The 24,388-nt window shown below is 43.2% G+C and overlaps 1 protein-coding gene and 1 pseudogene across 4 annotated transcripts in view; one reads left to right on the top strand and one right to left on the bottom strand.

The window, feature by feature from the left end:
* LOC139050907 (venom metalloproteinase antarease-like TfasMP_A) overlaps window positions 1–20,583 on the bottom strand; it is a 29,780-nt gene extending 9,197 nt beyond the window's left edge. Inside the window, exons 1-13 of one of the 4 annotated variants that reach the window (XM_070527746.1) lie at window positions 20,391–20,579; window positions 16,039–16,214; window positions 15,869–15,961; window positions 14,787–14,910; window positions 14,688–14,711; window positions 13,640–13,779; window positions 12,731–12,808; window positions 12,542–12,666; window positions 12,327–12,376; window positions 11,198–11,306; window positions 9,240–9,416; window positions 8,507–8,651; window positions 8,298–8,405 (exon numbers count right to left, since the gene is read on the bottom strand). In XM_070527746.1, coding sequence (XP_070383847.1) covers window positions 8,298–8,405; window positions 8,507–8,651; window positions 9,240–9,416; window positions 11,198–11,306; window positions 12,327–12,376; window positions 12,542–12,666; window positions 12,731–12,808; window positions 13,640–13,779; window positions 14,688–14,711; window positions 14,787–14,910; window positions 15,869–15,961; window positions 16,039–16,214; window positions 20,391–20,454 — 1,413 coding nt within the window. In that variant the 5' untranslated portion in view covers window positions 20,455–20,579. Of the gene's footprint in view, window positions 1–7,871; window positions 8,406–8,506; window positions 8,652–9,239; window positions 9,417–11,197; window positions 11,307–12,326; window positions 12,377–12,541; window positions 12,667–12,730; window positions 12,809–13,639; window positions 13,780–14,687; window positions 14,712–14,786; window positions 14,911–15,868; window positions 15,962–16,038; window positions 16,215–20,390 lie in introns of those variants that run through there. The other 3 variants (XM_070527745.1, XM_070527747.1, XM_070527748.1) reach the window with 3 other exon arrangements.
* Window positions 20,049–20,229, top strand: LOC139051159 (U2 spliceosomal RNA; annotated as a pseudogene).
* Window positions 20,584–24,388: the final 3,805 nt, after the last annotated feature.

Here is a 24,388-nt window from a genome sequence, read left to right as displayed (position 1 = left end):
TTCTCGCATGGTGGCACCAGTGGGAGGCCTTTTGTTGTAAATGTGGGGCCGGTCAGAAGGGCCTCGTAGCGGGTTGTGCGGTCTTTTAAGAAATACTTAATCTCAAACGAACTTGATGGCATGGATGACTTGATTCTCGAGGGATGACTTTCGGAAATAGTTTCACTTTCGTGAGACTTGCCTCGTTTCGGCATTGAACCCCTCGAAGTATACGGCTGACAGTGTTCTTGGCATTGATAACGAGCTTGGCACAGCACCAGAAACAGTTGTCAGGGGCCCTTTTGGTGCCGAGTCACGAAAAATTTTGCAAAAGTGAAACTATCTCCCTAAGTGATAGTCCGAGAATACCGCCCGAGGAAAGATCCATCTCCTCAGTCGACGATGATAAGTGGACACGTTTCTGAATTGATTTCTTGAATAAAGGTATCATTTCTCTTTCCATTCGTGTCCCATTGCACGTGCTGTTTTATTCTTTTTATGCGAAGCATATTACGAGGGCTCAACCCAGCTCCTCAGGCGCGGCGGTGACCATGAAATCACGTGACACCGTGACGTCACGACAGAGGAGAAGTGGCTTTGGCTCAACTCTTGCAAGACGGGCTGGGTGGGAATCGAACCAGGGTCTCCGGAGTGTGGGACGGAGACGCTACCACTGAGCCACGAGTACAACGCTTCAAAGCGGTACAAAAGCGCCTCTAGTGAATGCGGTGTTGCCTTAGAAACGCGCTGTTTCTAAGGCGTGCGTCTCTTGCTCAGGCGCACATTTCGTTGCCGCGCCGAACGCTGCTTTGCTCGACGCTCACCGCGTCCAATGCGGGGCGCGTAGTCGCTGCCCTGTAGCCCATTGTCTTACACCCCTTGGCGGGTCGACGGGAACGCTGTCGCGTTCCACTCTTGAAGGCGAAGAAGTAATGCATGAGTTGTTTCTTCGTCTAGCCGAACCAAATATAGCCAAGCAACAGCAGTTCACCAGGCTAAACAGTGGTTCAACAACTAAAATAAAGGCTAGTATGCTTCGCATCCTGGGCTTAACCTTACCTAAGCCACAGGCATTTTTTATTTCGCGCATTGAAAAGTCGACCCTCGTGTTACAATCACAGTTGCATTACATTCAAGTAAATACGGTAGGCCTAAACGACACGTGACTCCTGGCACACTTTTCGCAGCATATCTGGGGTTGTTTGAACCTCTTCTCCACTTTTTAGGGCGCAACTCTTAGGCGCCCATTCCTGCGGCAAGCGGTGGCTGTGCCCATGGCATCTTCGTATCCAAGCCAACAAGCAAAAGAGCACAACAAAAAGGATGAAAGAGCAAGTGTGGAGCATGGATGAAAGATGGTGATAGCGAAGCTTGCGCAAGGAGGAAAGCTGAGGAGGGTATGGCAAAAGTGTGAGAAAAAAAGCGTAGTGCCACGCACGACGAACTTTGCGGTGATGATGGCTGGTGATGATGGGGATGATGATTTACGGTGATGATGGCTACAAGATGACGCCAGAGTAGCGCGCATTGTCTGTATGAAAATAAAGTGTTGCATGAGTGGAGGTCTATCTGCGGCGGCTGCTGTGAATTGCGCCCGCACGTCACGATTAGTGGGATAGTCGCGCTACAATTCACTCCGGTTGCAATGTGCCGCACAAGACAGCAAGAGAGAGAGCAAATGATAAATGAAAGGCAGGGAAGTCAACTAGGACTGAGCCCAGTTGGCTACCAACCGGGCTCAGTCCTGGTCAGATTGTCTGTACTAGCCAATACAGTGAAACCTCGTTAAACGGTATTTGGTCGGAGCTTGGAAAAAGTATGTACTAAATGGTAGTACTGCCTAACCGAAATAGCATGAGATTGCCCACTTACCTGTAGAATACGGAATTCCGATAGAGCGATGAAAGGGCAAAACATGCAGTATTTATTCACTTCATGCAACAAAAGCCTGTCATTTTCGTTTGATGCTTTGGCGGCCTAGCAGCTATGTCGGTGGCCTCAAGCTTACTGAATCTGCAAGTCAGCTTTTCAGCCAGCCGCCTCTTCTCTGCAAACACACGCATGGCAGATTCCTCGTTTGCATTGTATATTCTCCGTGTACGGCCACGGTAGGGCAGCAGAAGTCGCGGGGCGCCTTTTTCGTTGCGCGTTGCTGTTCTCGTCGCGACAACTGCATTAATGAGGCTGATGTAAGTTTTTGCCACTGTCGAGCCCAAAGTGCATGTGCTGTCGCTTTCTGTGTCGTCCTCATCACTGTCGTTAGACGACACTTCAGCAACAGACGCAACGATTACGAAAAGTTGAACCTCGTAGCTGACATCGTCTTGCGGTCACAGCAGCTCTGCCGAGAACCTTCGCATTCCAAATGCTACACACCATAGTTAACGGTAAATCCTTGTCGCTTGTAATCACCGACTTCTTCGTGCCACGTTTGATAGCACCAACGATGCCCAATTTTTCTTCTATGATAAGCACCCGATGTTTTTTATCCGAGCTTCGGCATGACACAAGTCCTTGTTTGCACGACGCCGAAATGATGTGGATGTGGCTTCACGCGCAAATGCACAGGGCACTTGGAGGCCGTTGTTCAGATCTCTGAGGCTTGTTCTGATAGGTGGCCCGATGGCAATGACGCACTGCCGTGACTGCGCGACGAAAAGTGGAAACCGATATGTATACAATAAGCTGGTATGGTTTATGTGGATTATGTTCAATGGCAGCTGAGTCGGTGATTTGACTTTACTACTTTTAAAACTAACGAGGTTATATTGTATATCACGAAATGAAAACACATATAGAGCTGCGCTCAAATTTCACATTAGGGAGTAACGTAATCGTAGGTGAATTTTTTTTCTGTGGAAGAAGGAAAAAGACTGAAACTGAGTGGCATTTGACAATCTTGAAATAGTGATGAAAAATATAAACAAGGCTTATGGGAAATAGGCTCTCACCACAGGACAGTCGGGTGGTAAGTTCTAGCCACCGAGTGGGCAGATAGCATGAGATAGTGCAGAGCGGAGAGCGGGTGGCAAGCGCCGATGGTGATAAAGTCATCACTAAATGCTTCCACGAACAGAGCAATACCTCTAAGGGTCATCCAACCATGTAGGTCCTAATTCCCAAGAGTCCTGACTTAACATAAAATAAACTGCGCAAACTAAGGACTACAGAGAGCATGACACAAGGACAGGTGCAGCCTTGTAACTAACTTTTATTCCACCAAGTCCACATACAAGTACAACCCATAAATACACAACTGCATGTGTGCGGCAAGACCTATAGCACCAAAAATAACTTAATTTCTGTTCAGGCAACACGCACTATTCGTTCCCACCCACTATTCGAGTGGGTGGGAAGGAGTATGTTCATGTATAGGAAGTAGAAATAGGTTGCAAGGGTGCGAAAAAAAGTGCACCAATTCCTATGTATGCATAGATTGCAGTGTTGTGGTAGTCTATCGGAAAGCTCTTTCATGTGGCAAAGTTACATAGTCCAAACTGGAAGGTGTGTGAATTTATGCTTGCGTGAGCATGAATTGTCAATTGAGAATGACACAAATGGCACCTTCCTATCCATGGCTCGGCATACACATGTAAGCTCTTCCTAAAGAAGTAAAAGTTTTGCATGTGTCATGATAGCTGAGTGAGTGCCCTGCTAAATTCTGTATTTTCCTTCTTGTGTACCTTTAAGTTACTATTGTTCATTTGATCTTACTTTACTGATTTTATTTTAACAGATAATTCTATGTTATACACTGCTAAGTCCGCAGTTATTCGGAAGTTTATTTATTATATATTAGAATAATCCATCCATTTCTTGATTAATCCCCCATAGTGGATAGGAGCCACGTACGTGATAGGAAGAAGAAAAAGAGGGAGATATGCGAGGCGTACCGTTTAAGAAAGAAGGGACTTGATTGTGCATGGGGCACAGGTGTTTTTGTATTTCGCCCCCATCGAAATGCGGCTGTCACAGCCAAGATCTTATCCTGCGACCTTGTGCTTAGCAGCACAAGACCACAGCCGCTGCCGCTGTTCCAGGTACCCCTAATTTTCTGCCACCAAGGCTCCAATTGCCTCTTACTAATCTCAGTTGCAGATATGTTTACTTTCCGCCTGCTATCCCTGAACCCAAAGGCTTCTAGGAGGCCAGAGGAGCATAAACCAACATCTGGATAGATATATTCACATAGTACTAAAACATGTTCCATTGTTTCCCTAGTTTTACCGCAGAAAGAATATGCTTTTTCTTCGTTGGTGTACCTCGCTTCATAACTATGCACTCTAAGACATCCTGATCTTGCTTTGAAAAGTAAGTAGTTTCCATTTGAGTTATCATAAATTGTTTCTTTCCTGATTTTGTTGTAGACTGCAGCAGTTAGATGCCCATTCCTACGGTGAGGGTCAGCGTCGACATCCTTTGTAAACGAGCGAACGAGCACGGCGAAGGATGAAAGAGTGAGCATGCGAAGAGCGTGAGAAGGAAAGCGGAAGAGAAGGGTATGATAAAAGCGTGAGAAGAAAAGCATAGTGCCTAGAAAAACGGGCTCTGCGGCAACGATGGCTACGAGATGGTGCCAGAGTAACATGTGCCGTTTGTTCCCAGATGACGCCACTGATATCATATATAGAAACAAAGCGCTGCACGAGTGGAAATCTGTCTGCGGCGGCTGCTGTGAATCACGCTCATGCATCACCCATGCGCTGCCTCTCGCGATCTCCTGATTAGTGAGGCAGACATGCCACACTTTTCTCCATTTGTAATGTGCTGCACAAGACAGATTGTCTGTGCCAGTCAATGTATTGTGCAATCAAAACACATAGAGCTCTGCTCAAATTCCACGTTAGGTGGTATAATAATCATCTCCACATTAGGGGTATAGTAATCATCGGTGAATTTTTTCCCTCTTGGATAGTTACTCATAGCAGGGCCGCGATTTTGTAGTGATGGCTTTTCTGATGCTAATGCCTTTCGGCGTGTTTTGCATTCGTGAGTGGCTAAGAGACACCCCGGCCCGGGCAAAGTATTGAACGTGGCCACTCACAAATGCAAAAAGTGCCGAAAGGCATTATCATCGCAAAAAGACATCGCTACAAAATCGCGGTCCAGGTTTCTTTTCCATTGCCACCACCAATGAAATCGTCTCGGCTTCTCTGACTTTGTGTTTGACGTTCTTCATTGCTATGTTGCCTACTATACAGGTCGCATGCTTGCTGGTAAACTTTTTGTTCTTTTCCTCCACTGTGAGTCAATGTTTTTCCTGTACAAATACCTGAATGCTCTCGAAACCCATTTACATTCTTTTGTATTCATTCTTTCTTCATAACTTGTCCAGGCCGTATTTATTTATTTTATTAGCATAGTTCCAAGGCCTGAGGACATTACAGGAAGGAGTGGTAAGTAAGAAATGTTTGCACAGTAAACAAAAAAAAAACAGTTATAGCAAGGAAAGAAAACTTGTTAGCAAAAGGCTTCATGAATGGCAGTCTTGAAGCTGTTGATGTCAGTGATGGTGGCAATGGAAGCGGAAAGGTGGTTCCGTTCTTTGCGTCTTCGTAATGAAATATTCATTGCAGGTGTTAGTCTAACAAGATAGCGCACCAACTTAGTAGTTATGGTCTGAACGCGATGACACATAGACCATATCACCCTGCACAACTTCATTTGCAGTCTTCTTGTGAGGGCTCAATGCGAGGTGTCCCACTGACCTTTCATTGCCTTTGAGCCCTAATGTAACACTTTTCTTTTTGAAAAACAAAAATAAAACCAAGAAAACAGACAACACACATGCACAAAGAATTCCCATCATCAAACTTTCTGAACCACGGCGAACTTTGTTTTTGTACACGTCTATTATTTATGGTCTCCCTACTCTGCTACCAAACCTCCAATCGCCTCTTAGTAATCGCTATTGCAGACATGTTTACTTACCCCCTGCTGTCCCTGGACTCAAGGGCTGCAAGGAGGCCAAAGGAGCCTAAACCGACAGCTGGGCAGACATGTTCACATTCTAATAAAACATGCTCCATCGTTTCCCTAGCTCTACCACAGCAAGCACATGCTTCTTCCTTGGTGCACCTCGCTTTATAACTGCATGTTCTAAGGCACCCTGATCTCATTTCAAAAAGTAAGAAGCTTCCGTTTGAGTTATCGTATACTGTTTCTTACCTGATTTCGTTCTTTTCTTTTAGGTAGTTACTCATAGCAGGCTTCTTTTCTATTGCTGCCACCTATGGGATTATCTTGGCCTCTCTGACTTTGCATTTGGCGTTCTTTGTTGCCATTTGCTTACTATTGGCGGCGAGGAGTTACGGAGTCGCCATCTATCGGAAGCGCCTCGCTGGCGTAGTATGAGGGATCACGTGGCGCGCTCCTCATAGGTTTTGCTGTCAGCGCTCACTGAAAACGCCACGCGTGAGCTCTCCCAGACATTTCTGTAAGTACTTTCGAAACGAGAGAAGTTTCTTACTGTCTAAATAATAATCTTGGGCAAACTGAAAGCACACAATTGTTTACAGACGCTATCTCTTTTACCGAATACGTACAGTGAACGCCACTGCGCGCGGTCACCGCCGCGATGGAGTCTCCCGAGCCGGCTTCTTGCGTGAAAGGTAGGTAAACGCTGAGAGCAAACCATGTGAAATATGTTCTTATAGTGTTTGTATAACTAAATGGAGTGTAATAGAACGAAGCCTCAAGGCAGCGATCGCGCAGATTCGCAGCGACCGACTGCGCGTCTGCATTGTTTCGCTTTCTCCGCGCGCGTTTTCGCACCGTGCCATGAGCTTTAGGCCGCAGAATATGAGCATTTGACAGTATGCAAGCAACAATTGTTGCGTGGGCGCAATCACAGCTGTTCAAAAATAATTTTATTGGAGAGACTTCGACGCCTACGGGGACTGTGATGTGCCGTCGCGACGATTCAATCTTTTTTTTTTGTTCTAAATTCTTTGACTTTTCAATACTATTTCTCGAGTTGCGTCGCACTGTATGTTTATTGGTGTTAGCGTGCAATTCCCCGCTACTCCTTTTTTGTAATCCAGTGCATTAATTCATAACACAAACATGACCATATGCCAAGCTTTATTTAAATGTGCTTCTTCCGCTGCCTTTCCACTCCACTGAACTTGCCAGTATCTATAGCATCGACAAGTTCATAGACCAAACCGTCACGACATTAGTCGGGCAGCGGACTCGGGCGAGCGTCTCAGTGCGCGTTCTCAGAACATCGCAGACGGGGCGCCGTAGCAGAAATCTTCCTCGCGTCTGTGCTTGCTGCATACCCGAGTTGCAGCCGATGACTGTTTGCCGGTTTTATGTTTCACGAGCCAAGCTTCACGCAGCTTCTTGTCCTACGGCTACGCGTGAATAAGGCTGACACCGGCCTCCGTTACGTGCGTCCGGCCCTGCGGCACCGAGCAGTAGCCTACCATGTTGCGCGCCTTCAAAGGCGGCCACTAGCTGTTGTAGTGCTTTCAAGCGTTGTAAAGGAGACACTCGAAGCGGGAAAATTTCGCCACTAAATGAGGACCGCAGCGTACGAGGGAATTTAAAGACGTTTTCAGCTAGCTTCGGCGCGCCCGAAGCAGCCGACGCGGCCGCTATGTCCACGTGATCCCTCCTAGCACGTCACGCCGACGGTGGCGCCAGCTTTTCCAGTGGTGGAGCTCGAGGCCAATACTGGTTGCATACTTGCTGATAAGCCTTCTAATTCTTTTCCTCTACTGTCAGACAATGTTTTCCTGTACGGCTATATGTATAAATTTTGCAGTCGCCACTTGCCACAGTGGTCTATATTAAGACAATGTCCAACTGGCAAGTATTTATTCTAACATGCACCACACCAAGACTATTGCAAAACCTAATACATTAGTAGAAATTTCTGCAGGAACAATACAGAACTGATGAGACTCGTACAACAACATGTTGGACTAATGCGAATGTCTATTAGAATTTTTGATATGGCATGCTTTCCGAAGACTTGAGATTTCAGGACTATTTGAACCACGGCATTTATGTTTTATAGTAGTGTTCTTTATTGCACAGTGGACAAGATTTTTTTTACTTAATGCCGGGTGCATATGGGCTGCTTCTTGAGATTACTTCTCTTTGTCTTGTTTACATTTATGTCTGTTTTTGTAACTTTGTATGTTTGTGTGTTGTCAGTATGTGTGCATGTGGTATATGGGGAACTTAAGTGTATCTTAGTGTAGCCAGCAGTAATGTAGCCTGCCTACCAATTTGTCCGCAGTTAGCAAACTAAACATCACAACAAACGCTTGCAGAACAATAAAAGAAGTACAGACAAAATGTATTACCATGCCCTGTTCACAACGCATTCCGTCCAAAGCGTCGTACTCGACTGTTATCGTGTAACTACCAGCAAGGTATTGGCATGGCAGCTTGCAGTTCTTGTTGGCCATCAGCTGCAGGAAGAAATTGACTAATGAGTACATTGCGAGCTTTATTATTGAGGTATAGGCTGTTGTTTGGCACAGAAAATGTAGTAGAAGCAGTGATTGCTCACCGCTGTCGCTGGAGCTATTCTTAACTTGGGTTGTTTCATAATGCAGTATCTGTGTGGGCTAAGCCAGTGTCCCGGTAGAAATCCTCTCCTTGGTATGATTTGGGTTACTTGGAACGTCTCCTGAATGCATTCGTCTGACACTAACCTGCAATGAAGTCACCAGTACGCAGAAATGCTCTTATTAGGCAACAAGTGCACTGATCTGAATGAAAATGTTGCATTTGAAATAAAAATTAAGAAAGGATATAACAACAAACTTGCTGGTCTTTTCGGTGAGATAAACAGAAAATATCTTCATTGTGTGAGTTGTGGTGTGAAGTATATTGCAGTGAAAACAATGCCAGTTCATCCAGGACCACGTGGGAATATTTAACGTTTGATGATTTATTCTACTTATTCGAGAGTGTGCCTATTTTATTCAGTTCCACCGGAATGGGGAAGTCACGCCGGGAAATCAAACCCTAGACCTTAATTGTACTAAGCTGAAGAATGCATTTACCAGAGAGCTGTCACGGCAAGGAAACTTTATAGTAATGTAAGTACAAGATGCAGACACGCTTTCTTTCCTAGGGCACCTGACAACAGGTGTGCTTTGCATGAGGGCCACAATTTCATACCTCCTTGAAACAAGATGACATAATTAAGATTGTCTGTGTGTCTCACAAGCAAGAGTGTCCACTTCATTCAGCAAATCAAAAGGAAGTGAAGGAAAACGAAACGAACTAACACTTACCCCAAAAAAAGCTTGATCTGTGCTTGACAGCAGGGGGAAAACTGGTAATGCTTTTTATCATTGTTTCTGTTGTAGCTCATTAGGTAGCCTAGGTAGGCAGCACACTCTGGCTTTATGGAACCCTCGTGTCGAGGTATTTCTCTTCTTGGGCCTTCACCATCGTGAACACAACCCAATCTGAAGCAAACAGCTAGGTAAAGCATATGTTGAATGCCCTGGCCTGATCTTTCTTTAGTGTACCTTGAACCACATTATTTTCTAGCACATTTGTTTTTTATGGCACTGTTCATTTGTTTACTCATCTTTGTTAACTTATATTAATTTATTTGTACCTCAAGGTGCATTTCTTTATATTGCAAGTTTTCTTGCTTTGAAAGTGTTTATTTGTACCATGTACCAATCCTTTGGCGGTAGCCCTGCCAAAGGGCTGTGGTATGTAAAAATAAATAAATAAATAAATATTGACAATAGGCAATGGCAAATAACTCCGAGCTTTTGGTCTGTGCTCATATGGACGTACATTCCCTTCACTGCTGTCACTTTAGGCACTGTAAAATTACACCGACTGGTTTACAGATATAGGTGTTAACCATGTCTAGTGTTCGATAAAAAAGAGGAAACATATTTTGCATTACAGCACTTTGCTTTTTCAAGGGCAGGAACTTGAATTAGAATGCTTGAATATATCTTGCCACATGAAGTATACTTACCTAATAATATGTGCAGTTACTCTAAAGCTGGATTTTTCTGTTCAAGCACTACGAACTACCTTTTTCTTAAAGCCATGAACTGTACTAAAGGGAAGCTATCCTTCGGCAAATGCCGTACAGCCACCCTCCACTAACTACAGCAGAAATAGCTGAGGGTACTTGGAAGCTTAGAGGTACATAGCAGTAGCTCACAGGATATCTGGGACAAAGCTGTCATAGCTACCCATGCCACACAGGCACAGAAAATGGCATGAACTTCCTAATGTCTTAAGATTTAATGTCATTTGCATGGTGCCACAAGGGTAATGTTTGAACAAGCAACTTCAGGGCCATTACAACCAGCACAAGCCATTCAGTAAATAAACCACGAGCCTATAGAAACATATTTCACGCGGAGCCGCCATGCTATATACTTCAGCGAGCCTCAGGCTTGCACCAACTATACTCCATTACATACATAGCAGTGAACGCTGTGGAGGCTACAGAGACTTCTTGCAGTGACTTCGTTCGCACTGGGACATAGTTCGATGCTTTTTGAGCACAATTGTGCACAACAGTTTTTTATATAGGCTCAGTAATCGAATGAAACAAGTTTTAATCCCTAGAAATGAACACAAAGGCCGTGCGCGCCTAGTTTCCTTCCGCTCAGGGGTGATGGGGTAGCGTTCGGTTGAGTGGGACGAAAGACGGGTGGCGCAAGCTTTGCAGTGAGGCGCGCGACTACGAAAAATACTGTGGCAGTGCTGCGATCGATGTAGATTGGGCCACATCAAGGTCTCTGTAAACTGCATGTGATACATCTCGGAAGGGTCATTAAATTCGTACTACTTCGCGCGCCGGTATATGGGTTCAGGCCGCTCAAAAGGTGTTTATAATTGAATATGACATGTAGTTATGCCTTAGAATACATGCCTTTCTTTCTCTATTTCATTTTATCTTTTTTAATGTCGCTCGGTGATTGCGCGTGCATTGTGGTCGCAATGTCTGCTTTCATTATACTATGTTATTGTACGCGGTTCCCTTTGGAGAACAAATGTTTTTTTTTCTTCTTGAAGCGGCATGTATCTCTAGTGTGTATTTTTGCGCATGTAGTTTTCCATCAGTAGGTCTTGCGAAACGCAGACAGAAAAACATAAATGGCCGCTTCAAACAAATAAAAGATATCTGCCCCCTGCAGTTGAGAACTGGTGACATCACACTAACTTTTTTACTTTTGTTGTATCACTTCGATACAGAAGACGAACTTACGAGTGTGCCAGCTCGTGAGCCATAATATCCACGCCTGCGTATAGGCCTGGTTTGTCTTCCCCAAGAGCGACACCGTCCAGGGAACAGAGTCCTCCAACGTAGGCAAAACCTGGATGTTACCGAAGTTTGTTTTTACCGCATTAAGATATCAGCTAACAAAGCTTTACAGAATCATGAAACATATTTTAGAGCGCAGCTCTTACGCGCCCGTTCCTGTGTTGAGCGTCGGCGTGCCTTGTCCTTCCTTGGCGTAACCGAGCAAACGCAGAGCGCAGCGGGAAATGAAAGACGGCGAAAAAGAGCGCGAGGAGGAAAGCGGAGGAGGCTATAGTGAAAACACGAGGCGGAAAGCGGAGAAGAGTATGGCGAAAGGGCGAGGAGAAAAGCAGAAGACGGGGGCAGCGAAGAGAGCGCTTGGAGCAAAGCGGAAGAAGCCACCTTGAAGCACCACCAGATGGCGCTCACGTCCGCGCATCCGTGCATCCAGCGGTCGATTTAGGCACCACTGGCCTCCTTGAAGCCCTTGGGTTCAGCGGGAGCAGTGGTAAAGCAAACAGGTCCGCAATAGACATCAGTAAGAGGCGATTGGAGGATTAGTGGAAGAAAAGTAGGGAAACGACAAAAGACGGAGACGTACAAAAGCACAGTTCGCAATAGGGTATCAGAAAATTTGGACGTGGTAGTTCATAGTGTTTTTTTTTTTCATTGGTTAACCTAGGTAGGATATTAGGCAGCATAGTAACAAGAGCTTGGTGGCGCAAGCCACCGCCCTGTTCCAAAGGGGACGCTCATAACATCCATCCATCCATCCATCCATCCATCCGCGGCAGCGCCAGCTGTCCGGGAAAAAAAAATGGAAGCCCACCTTCGCGCATAGTGTTCGCTGCAAGCGTCTCCCGGTAAAGATTACGGTTGCACAAGCTTCAGTTGCCGCGGAAGTGGTAACTGTGTGGCCGTTCAATATATAGCGTCGCGGTTCTGCCAATCGGTGCAGTGATCGGTGCGACGCCTCAGCATATCGTGAAATGAAAACACGTATAGAGCTGCGCTGAAATTTCGCATTAGGTAGTATTGTAATTGTCGATTTTTTTTTATCACGAGAACGATCATTGCTGGCCACTCAACTTACCTCCCATGATAGGGCTCATCCTTCCCTTGTACATTCCAGTGATGTCGCGGCTTTAGCAAAAAAAAAAAAAGCGAGAAAAAGATACATATTGCTTTTGTGCCACAAGAAGTGTTAAGAAAGACGAAATACCACTTCTCATGGGTTGTCATGTGTATTTCGAGACCATTTCAAGACGAAAATAAAAGCCTCGCGTAGAACACGAGGCTACAACCCACCCTGTGATGAAATATCTGATATCGGCGTTATGCAGCCCCATTTTGTAACAGAACATCACCAGTCTCAGTAGGGTGGCCTGACCGTCCATGTACTCTCCGTTCATCATTACAAAATCGTCTTCAAGCTGGAACAAATCATGATAGCCCTTTCGACTTGCAGCACTCAGGTGGATGCTGTAACCTGCTCACCTCGCGAGAGAGACGGAGCATTCCGACGAGTTTAAATTTGATTTGGATTTTGCTCACTGATCTGTATCTAAGGTTGACCTGCGTGAAAACAAAATTTTCAGAGGATTGCTTTGACGACAGGTTAAATTACACTGAAGGAGAATAATAAAGAATGTGCCATTAGCAAACTACCATTCGGTAAATTTCAAAGAGGGCACTCTTACCATGACTGCAGACTTGGCTAGGGAAAAGTTCAGGAAAGGAAAAAAAAAAGAAACAGACAAGTTGCGATGCCAAATTGAAGTTAGCTGGCCAGCTCCCCGTGACGTCATGGTATTCTGCAGTACATTCTCTGTTCTGGCTAATTGTTAATCGATCAATAGGATATTACATATCATTCTTATTCAAAACAACTGAACTACTGTGTCAGGCAAGTTTTGCGATCTTCTTGTGCTGAAAAATAACCCAAAATAAAACAATGCTTTGAAATTTACTGCGTCACACTGATGTACCGGTGCTGTGCCTTTGGTCCAACAATACAAAAAGGAAGGTTTGCCGTCATTTTCTCCTCTGGTAATTATTTGAAGAATGCTTTACCACTGTGAAATTATTTGGCTTCCCTTTATCGCCTTGGCAGTGTGGATACGAGTGGATAATTACAGCTAAATGTAGTTTTACGTCTTCGCAAAGGCTTGGAGCGAAGTAATTTGAAACACGTTTTTCGTCAACATGAAATGGTGCCTCCCGCAGCAATAAAATATAGAACTGACGTAACAACCATTTTTTTCACTATTCTATTCAACGATATTGTGCTTTATGTTTGTGTCAGCCGCATTTTTGGGACATACTATGGAAAATAATACGCGGAATACACAGTTGGGGTAGATTACAATGTTCCGAAACATGACTTGACTACAAAAAAGAGCGTACTGAAGCTACAGTCACGGCCAAGTAGTTGATTGCGTCGGCATCTTTGGGAAAGCGTGTTGAGAATAATACGTCGATTATGATGTAAATTTCCACAACGGCGTAGTTGGAATATCGTTGAAAGCGTTTCCCCTTCGTGCTTCCTGCAGAAAAAGAATTGAAATGATGTGTTTTATTTGCTTCCTTTTCCAATTGCTGATGGAGTATAAGAAGAGGCTAAATTTTTCTAAGAAAAACAGGCATGCAATAGATTTTTAAAACACTTATTTGTGCATAAATCATTATACATGCTCATTGTGATCTAAAGCCAGCAGTGCGGAAAAGCACATCTTTACTCCCTTCGGTATAGCTTATATGTGACACGTTCCTTTGGAGCAAAATAAAGGTTTCTTTGTTTTTGGGGACAATTCTCTCTGCACTATGGTATATAATGTAATGTACGAAAAGGAAAGTACCACCTTAATTTATTCGGGAAGTGGAATGATTTGACAAACACGAATATAGTCGAAATATTCTAAAGCTGTAGAGGCTGGCTGCAGCAGTTACTGAACAGACTTATTACTTACGGCCATAAAAGCAGCGACACACAGCAGGAATATAAAGAGATTTTTGGAACCGAACACAAGGATGACTCGGCAAATGATGACGCCTAGCCGAATAATTTTCAGATAGTTCTAGAAACGCTAAGCACACTTATACGATAGTTTTCTGACTGTGCCAGCCGTTTCACGGTTCTGCGCGGAAAGTATACCGGCACGCTTGAATTATGCCTGTCATTCATTTTCATTTTCAATGCACATTGTTTGAAAAGAGCTTAAGCTATTTCGAGCAGGAGTGTTTCGATTTGAAGACCTGGCCGATCCGAATCGCGGCTGTTAGAGGACCGAACCAAACAGCAGCGGGTTTGATTCCTCATTGGCAATGTTTTAAAAACATCACTGCATCGCAACCACACATGGTGCAGAATTTGGATGAAATTTGAGCCAAAGCTTCTGATCACATTTCACTTTTGTAACAGCACAACTGTGTGGTGAACGAGACGTGTACTTACTTGTGATATTTACTGTTTCGGACACTGAAATGGCACGCGCATATAGAATCTGTTAGGAAGTGCGTTCGTTGTCTGTTAGCATTAATATCGCACACCGACCTTCAACGTCATCTCGGGCCACGATATTCCTCGCGTGAAATAAACGATGAGGCAGTACACCATTTAATGTCCGTTTCGAAAATGGCAGCGGTTCTATGCGTAGTCTGTCGCCTATCATTCCTGTCTGCAAAAAGTCAACACAAAGATTTTATTTGTAGATGCGCTACCTGTAGAAGCGTTACTTTATTCGTGGCTGCTCCCTGATTTATATTCTACACAAAAGGCCACGAAGTTACATCGCTCTTTCGGAAATAGTTTAAAGCAGCAGACATGGTTTGCCAGGTGCAAAGACGAAAATGAAAAAAAAAGCTTCGTTAAATCTTTATCCCATTTGGCTTTATAGTCCACCTTGGGAATGAGAAACAGTACAATCGTATAGATAGCTTTACAATGTGCTATCATTATGGCAGCATGGCAGCGTCCACACCAAGAAATTGCTCACCACCGTTCTGATTACTGATAGCATCCTGTTTACAACAAAAATGGCACTTGTGTCATTATTATTATTCAAGGAACTGACGGGTGCACGCCATGTTGGAACTCATATTGAGAGTAATGCATTGCCTACGGGAAAATATATATTACTAGGCCAGATGGTTCATACTTCTTGAAAAGGCGCAAGAACATGTAAAAAAAAGCAAAAGTGAACAACGACCGACGCTCTTTTGTTTCCTGTCGTTTCTTTACACGTTTTCTCATCTTTAAACCGAAAGAATGGAGAAAACTAGTCGAAGAAAAACGAAAAAGTTGCCTCAAGTGCTTAGATTTAGAGAGTCAAATAGCATATACGCAATCATTTTGTCAGTGAGAATCGTACGAGATCCATATTTGTCTTGTAATGAACATTTTTTTTGCCAAGGTCAAAAATGTGTTCTTGAAGTTATGTTTAATGCTCCCACATAACACTTAGTATTTACATGTAGCAGACTTAACTGACAGCTTTAGATATAAGAAAGGTGCTTGATATGAGCATTATAGCACAAGTTAATCGGGGAATACCTTGTGTATTTTCTAAAGTGAAATGTTTCTTACACAATGCCCGTTTGCAGGATATAAAGAAGAAAAGCAAGTAATAAAATTACCATTTCAATGGTTCCTTCCACATCTTGCATAGAAATCGCCGCCATGGAAGTTCCATCGTGATATATTGTTTTCCGAATTCTTGTTATATCAATCTGACAATAATATCAAGACGATAGATGTTTTCTTTGTCTGTAGGTTTTTATGTACGTTTTCTCTAACGCGAACTTACTTCTTTGTGTTGAAGATTTAGATTTGTTGCGGTCGAAAGTACAAAAGTATTGGAAAAAACGTCAGTTGGTACAAGATTCAGGGTAATTTGGTCATTGAGTTGAACCACTTTAGTTCCATTATTAGATCTTGCTTCCAAGAAAGTTGGATAGACAATTGATTGAGCATACATACGACCTGAAATCAAACGTGATCACCTATTAGGATCGAATAAAATATTTGTACTGTTGCGTGTACATTGAAAGTCACCGTAGCTTCCTTGTTATTTGGAGTCTTCGGATTTTCAGTGTCGTGAAATGTTTTGCGGAAAGTTCAAGGGTGCAGATTATATCGTTTCCCTTCTGGTTGGTTCGAAATGTATACATACCATAAGTCCATAGAGAGTTGTCATCTATGGTATGGACCAATTTAGTTCAAGTCAGTGACACCAACGGAATTGAATTTTTATGCTGATTTGTTAATTTCACACTGAATGTTTCGACATTGTTCTTTGTAACACAGTATCTGTGAGCTTTGGTTGGCTTTGTTTATAAAGTTGTTTTTGCTTGATATATTTTTTCAAATTTTTGGGATATCCATAACCAGTAGCTGCAGTATATAACAAAATTTAATTTTAACTCATCTGTGCTTCACCGGAACGTTCTGCATGCAGTCGCATAACGCCAGAATGTTTTCATTAAAATTTTTGTACATATGACACGGCATCAACGCGGAATCCTTATTAATTCCTTAAAAATGGTACTGAATGGGAAGCAAAAAAAAAAAAAGTTCTACGCGAACATGTTTCTTTAGTGTAGCAGCGCAAGGTCCACAAAAACATAGAACTTGCTTAGTTGAAGCGTATACTATATTTTCTATCTTACACCATAGTATTTCTTAGCCTGTTTATCACAGATGATGTCCCATGCGCCGTTTCGGATAAATTTTGAAGACAAATGCTTGTTGCTTCATGATTACGTGTCTATAAAGTATATGTCCATAGCATTGCCAAGAAACAAACTATCATCTTCCTCACAAGAAAAGCGAACAAAGCAATGTTTGATGGACAACTATATGATTAGAACTTTGTGCTTCCGTAAGCTGAACACTGAAGTAGTTGAACAAAATGATAATCTGCACTCAAAACGCACTTTATGACAAGCTTTATCTGCTTGTACCTCTACGCTTACTGAAACTACATTTTCCGAGTTTCTTCGCCTTGCTTTCTGAATAAACGGCTGTCCGATGACTACGATTGGTTTGTAAAAGGAAGGTTGCATCACTAAGCGAGCAGTTAGGAGCAAACAAACCTTTAGAATATTTCAAGGAATGTTCCAATTTACAACACATATTATCAATGGTATTGTGCAATCCAAACGGTCTTTGAATATACCATTTATGCGGTCATAGAGCTGATGCGTTAAATTACTTAGAGTCATCATCATCAGCCTAGCTACGCACACTGCAGGGCAAAGGCCTCTCCCATACTTCTCCAACTACCCCGGTCATGTACTAATTGTGGCCATGTTGTCCCTGCAAACGTCTTAATGTCATCCGCCCACCTAACTTTCTGCCGCCCCCTGCTACGCTTCCCTTCCCTTGGAATCCAGTCCGTAACCCTTAATGACCATCGGTTATCTTCCCTCCTCATTACATGTCCGGCCTATGCCCATTTCTTTTTCTTGATTTCAACTAAGATGTCATTTACCCGCGTTTGTTGCCTCACCCAATCTGCTCTTTTCTAAGCGTTCTAAGGTAAGCGTTAAATGGAACTTGAAATGCACTAAAATCTTGTTCCTTTTAACCAAACCAAATACTTTGCTTTATGCAAATATATTGAAATCTGAATATTTTAAAACAGCGACGTATGATTATTTGCATCATTGAATCAAATTCGCGGCATCCTCTGGCGTTTTGAGTAGCTTCTGATATTGTCTTAACACTAGGGACTGTGCGCCGCCGAATAGCTGGTTAACATTTCCCATCACCGTTGTGGCAGATCCTAATAATAATTCATGGTGTCGTTGAGGTTTCGCGTCTTAACGGAAGCGTCTACCATGGGTTGTGCAATAAACACTCGCACCATGAGCCTATCTTCACGTGCCATTGTCAACATTACAGTTGCACGTGGCATGCAGTTTAGTGGCAGAAACCTTTAACATTTCTTTTCCACTTTAACATCGCGCAGTTGGAATCACCCAATCTTTTCTGGACTCTTTAGTTTGGTACACTACGATGGTTATATGTTCTCCAGTGAAATTTATGATAGAATACAAAATAAACTTCATAGACTTAAGGAGCAAATGAAACGGCTGCCGTTGAAATTTACGCAGTGCCAGTCCGTCAGCGCATGCTTTCCTGGTAAGAATTACTTGATAATTTTCATAAAGTTTGAGCAGTGCTGCATGGTCGAGCACTACGCTTTGGCGTTATCGCGCGCCCATGTGGAGCCCTGCTCCTGTAGCGCAGAAACTTAAGTTTTCAACTAGGTTATGCATTTTAGGTCATAGGTTAGCTTAGATCACAACTTTTCTGGTCGCAGAGGTCCTGAAGAAAAGAGACAATGCAGTAATTGCTAACAGCCACTGTTCTTGGCCCCACTGCCACGACTACACCTTGAACAATGTGCATGCAGAGCCGCATAAAATTCTTTGTCAACACAAAAAATTCTTTTTGTCCAAAACTTCTACCCACCGGGCTTAAACCTCAAATTACTCCTTTCAGTTGCCAAATTAAGTTGCTATACCCTGTTGGCAAACTTAAACAAAGGACATCTTACGGGTGAAAATACGCTTACACTATGCAGATGGTCTTTGAGAACAGCTTTAAAATGAGATGAAATATGTTGTGGCGTAATGTTGATTGACAATTGAGTTGTTGAGATAACTTGAAATCATCTCCAGGTTCCCTAGAATATAAAATCGATTTCAAAGGGAATCTTTTTTGTTCTAGTTTCTAGGGCTTGGCGTGGCTGCCTGGCTGCTGGTTAGGCCGCTATTTCGGCAGATATATTTGTGGATACATATATATAAGTTATGAAAGTACCAGTGAAACTGCTTGTATAACCTTTGTATGCTGACCAGGAATGCGCACTTCTCTTCTACGAAAAAATAACTTCCTTTATAAAACCTGAACACGTCGGCTCACAGGTGTCCCTAAAGTACACCGATCTGTTATTAGAATGGTGAAATATGTTTAACTGATTCTTTGATTTAGCCACTCATTATGTGCCACTGGTTGGGTGCCCGTTCCTGGCCAGTTTTCCAGAATGGGTATGTCCCACTGTGACACAAGAGGTACAGAATCCCTAAGTGTTGCTTGATACGTGTCGTACTCTTCTGCGCATGCACTTGTCATCGGCATTCCTCACTGAACAATCATCATGCATCATACGTCTCACACGGTGTATGCGCCTGATTTGGAGCAAACATTTTGACGTAGCTCATGATCGATGCAGCGCATAAATCGAAAAATTGCATGACAATAAAGCTGTGACCTTTGTGGTGGTTCAACATACACTGTGCATGAAATTACAAGTTGCAAAGCATGAAAGTAAACAAAATCTTGAGCATCGCCGTTAGCTGTAGAGCATTTAATTAACCGCTTCACTAAGGCTTCGCTTCACAAAAATTCCAAGAAGGACGTTGGATCTGCATATTTGTTGCACTTTTAAGTTTTACTTTTTTGATAAACGCGAATGCTATTTAAATAAGTCGACTAATTGTTTATTTATTGTGCTAATGTTCTAATTGGAGAAAAAAGAACGAGCCATTCCACTCTGTGAAGGTGGATGACCAAGCGAAGCTGTTTAGCGTACGACACGAAGGTCACACAGAATTTTGAACATTGGTACGGACTAATTTACCGTGATTTTTATATATATTTGCGTGGATGACGGGACCGCCGCTCCGAGGAGCCGGAGGAAACTAGACCCGCGTAACGTTTCGACGGGGCCGCCACCACGGGAGAGCGGAAGGAAAGGAAATATGCAAGCGCTTGGAACGCCGACAAAGAGAGAGTCTACGAATGTAGACACGGCCGACGCGGGTCAAAGTGTAATATCTGTCCTTATCAGCTGAATATCTGATACAGGCTGTACTTGAACCCAAGATATTAAACTTATTTTTTCAATTTGGCGGAGTGCTTGAAGCTTGCTCCACCTCCTCCGCGGGTCTGCTGGTGTTGCACTACCTTCCGGATCGGCCCACAGTTTTTGGTTTACGAACATCGATCCGCCGGAAACTAGCCATATACAGCTTCGCTGTAATAACGGCCTACCTAAGCATAAACTCTGACAACAATTAACGCGGAAATGTTCCATTTCCAAACCTTATTCGCCGTAAAGAAAAATTAAAATAAATAACCCTGGCTTACCTCTGGCCAATGTAGTCGTCAGCAACGCAAGATTGAAGAGTGCTTGTTTCCATTGCACTTTCATCGCAAATAAATTCGAGCTTAGCTCATAAATGTGTGCGTCGACACGTATAAAACCGAACTAAGCTCATAAATGTGTGCATCCACACTTATAAAACCTGCAAGTTATCTCGTACAGGAGAGCATAAGCGGTGCAAAGACTACTACTGCTAGGTGTGAATGTGAGAGAACAGATGTCACGGCGAAAAAGCCAATCTCTCCTTTTAGTATGCCTATTACAAAGTGCAACGAAAGAAGGGACACAACGATTGTTCTCTCATGTTGTGCGTGTGCTTGAGTTCTGCACGTACTTGCGCCAGAATAAGCTCGAAACCTAACGTGTCGCTGAAGCGCATATGTCGACATGCGTCACTGATCTTGTTGGTTGTGATGTCGTTTTTGAAGCTGTTTGTCTTTAAAAAAGCACTGCTCAAGAACGCCCATAACCTGAAAAGAGAAAACAGAAAAGCCCACACGCTACATACGAACACGACCAAACACGAGAAAATACCGCCCGATCTCGTTCTGTGACTAACATTTTTAGAACACCCAATTTTAGAGTCCTGTTTGACTTTAAGAGTGGCATAAACTTCTCTTTTTGACATGGAAAGAACACACACACACACAAAAGAAAAGTAGGGGACGTGTTTACAGAAATCACATTAATTAATTTATTATACTTACTTTCAAGGTCCGAAGGCACTACAGGATGGAGTGGTACGTAACAAAGTAAAGTAATATGCAGACAGTGGTATAAAGGGAAAAGAAACATTAAGTGACAGCGTGGTAGACTGCTCTTTTGAATGAAGATGTATCTGGGATTTGAATGATGAAAACAGGACAGTGGTTCCAGTCGACACTTGTGCGGGGTAAAAAAGAATCGTGATACTTTTTTTTATTGAAATGAATATTAGGAGAGGTTGGCGCCTTTATGGTGGCACCGGCTACTCCTTGTCACTTGGCAAAAGAAACAAATTTGCGTAAAAAGGGAGAATAGTGACACAAAATATGACACTCAGTAGAACACTGGATGAATAAAAAGTATAGTCCGACAGTACATGAATCGCAAAGTTTTGTGCATGAGTTCAGTACACGTACGTTTATATAAAGTCAGATATTTTGAACAGCCAAAACACACAACACATGTAATACACTGCAAGTACAGAACAGAATTATACATATTGCGTAAAAGTTGCGATCACATAAATCAATTTTGAACCCAGTACAACATTTATGTTACTAATTTAGCGTATTAGGATCATCTGAAACTTAATATTTTCCTAAAATGTTGGTGTGCTCTAAAAACTTTTTCAGAGCAAGCAGTGCTCCTTTCTGAAGGCCCGCAGTGGGCCATGGGCCAAGTATCTTTTTTAGGGTGAATAGTCTTCTGTCTAATATCAACAAATTTGCTTGCAGTACCCTTCTTTGTAGATCGTATTTCGTGCACTCGAGGAGAAGATGATGCACATCTTCGTCTGGATGGCCACAAGAACACTGTGGACTAGAGAGACGTTTTATCCTGTACAAGAAATGTCTCGTAAATGCAGTACCAAGATGCAGGCGGTGTTCCAATGTTTCAAATTTTCTGTTGTCTCTTAGATTTTCTGGCATTGATAAGTTGATACATGGGTCTATAAAATATTACTCCGAGTTCTTACTTTGCTGATCAAACCAGGTAGTTTTCGTTTGGCAACATGGGACGGCAACTTTATATCTGTGGTCAGAGCGAGATGAAACGTAGAAAGGTGGGGTGATAAGTTGATTCTTGATCACGTGGTTTGAGTGATAAACCCTGTGGAATAGACAAAGGCGAGCACATTTGCGGCGTAATGAAAGATTCTGGCAGATTCTGTTTTTTTATATATGTTACACTGGAATGACGGGAATAGTTAGATAAAATAAAGCGAGCTGCTCGAATTTGAATCGCTTCAAGGTTTAGGATTAGTGATGCTTGATTGTTATCCTAAATGGCAGAGGCGTATTCTAGTTTTGAGCGAACTAGGGTTTTGTAGAGTGTCAATTTTACCAAAGTATGAACGGTAGAAAAGTTATGACGAAGATATCCTAACATGCAATTAGCATTAGCAGTAATATATTTAGTATGCATATTCCATGACAGATCATTAGTTTGAAGGCCAAGATATTTGTGAGCGTTAACAGGAATTAATAAATGTCATTCAGTACATATCTTCACTGATTGCCATTGATGGCCGTGCGTGATATGCGCGTCGATTTACACTTGCTAGCCTTAAATTTCATGAGCCATTTATTAGACCAGTGTGATACAGTGTAAATATCTCCATGCAGTTTGTACGAATCATCAGGGTTAGTGATCTTTCGGTATATTACACAATCGTCTGCAAACAGATTAATTGATGACGTTACGCAGTTAGGGAGATCGATAATATAAATCAAGAAGAGTGCAGGCCCCAAGACGGAGCCTTGTGGCACTCAGGATGTAACTGATGACGAAGCAGATGAATAGTTATTGCCTGTGACACACTGAGTTCCATTAGAAAGAAACTCCTTAATGCAAGACAACACATTTGGGTCAATATTAAGCTGATTAAGTTTATGGATAAGGAGATTATGACATACGGTGTCGAAAGCTTTGACAAAATCTAAAAAAGTACAGTCAATTTCGAATCCTTGATCTATATATATCACTAGGCCGATGAGTGGGCTTGTTGATGCGTTCTGCGCATGTCATATGTGTCTATATATTGCGACGTGTTGCCGTGAATAAATCAGTCAAAAGTTACCGACCGTGTCGTTTTGTGTTTTTCTCTCTTTGTCTTCGTGTTTTATTATGAGTCAATGGGACATGCAGTTAACACCAACTAGGCCAAACTGAAGTTTTTCTGTGGAGTAGGAGTGCACGGGACATGGCAAACAAAAGGAGTGGGTGAAACAATTTTAGCTCTTCGTCCGCTACTTCGGTTTGCCCTGTTTCACGCACTGTTACTCTATTCGGCTAACCCATTGATCGGTTCCATTAGCATTATTACTCAGAGTTGAAGGCGTTTTTTTCTTTTAATCGTCTCCCCTGAATAAGACCGTATTGTCACGTCGTAGTGACGTTGAAGAACACAGCAGGAATACTGTGAAAGACAAAACTAACTTTTATTGGGCGAACCTGTGCCCGCAAAACAGGCTACACTTATAGCACAACGATAGCGGCGAACATAGTCGGCGATCGTCGAAAATTAGATCAACGGGTCAAGCGCGTCGGCTTTTATACATCAATCGTCGAATGTTCCAGACTAATCGCTGGGACCCGCGTGCCTTCCACAAAGTTCTACACCATTCGCGTCAGGCGATGAAATCAGATAACATAAGGTTCGGCGACAACAGACAGCGGATAGAGGTATCGATAACTTTCCACAAACTTCGGATACATGCAGGCGCGTCCCGCGCTGTGCGATAACATTTGTTAGGCAGCGAAACGTGGTCGCTCGATAAAGATAAGTACACGTGTCAATATGACATGTCAATAAACTGGTGCTGCGCTCTCTAAAGCAGCTAGTGCTTTTCTGTGAGTTTGTCACGTGACTGGGAACTTTTGAGCACCTGCTTTCCGGTACGCCGCGGGAGCGGAGACTCCGGTCTAAGTTCGCGCGTATGCAGTTCACGTAGAGGACGATCGACCTCGAGCAATACGTGAGCAGGACCCGAACGCTGAGGCCATGGCCGGCCAGGAAGACGATGCCCACGCAGCAGTAGCTGACGAGGACTGCCATGGGCAATGGCTCCAGCTGGCGTCCTCTCTCCACCAGCACGAGAGCACCGAAGTCCGCGTAGAGGTCCAAGGCCATGTTCAGTGCGGTGTCGGCTAACTGCACAAGAGACAACTTAAATCGGTTAAGAATGGCGTTCCAGCTGGATGGCGCTCAGGCAGGCACCATCACTGGAGCTCTGCCAAGAATGGCATTTCACTAAGGCATCCACGCGATGCCATC

Source organism: Dermacentor albipictus, chromosome 10 (genome assembly GCF_038994185.2).
Source record: "Dermacentor albipictus isolate Rhodes 1998 colony chromosome 10, USDA_Dalb.pri_finalv2, whole genome shotgun sequence".
NCBI classification, from domain to species: Eukaryota; Metazoa; Arthropoda; class Arachnida; order Ixodida; family Ixodidae; genus Dermacentor; species Dermacentor albipictus.
The sequence above is the reverse complement of the archived record's forward strand: the minus strand, read 5'-3'. Positions and strand labels throughout refer to the sequence as shown.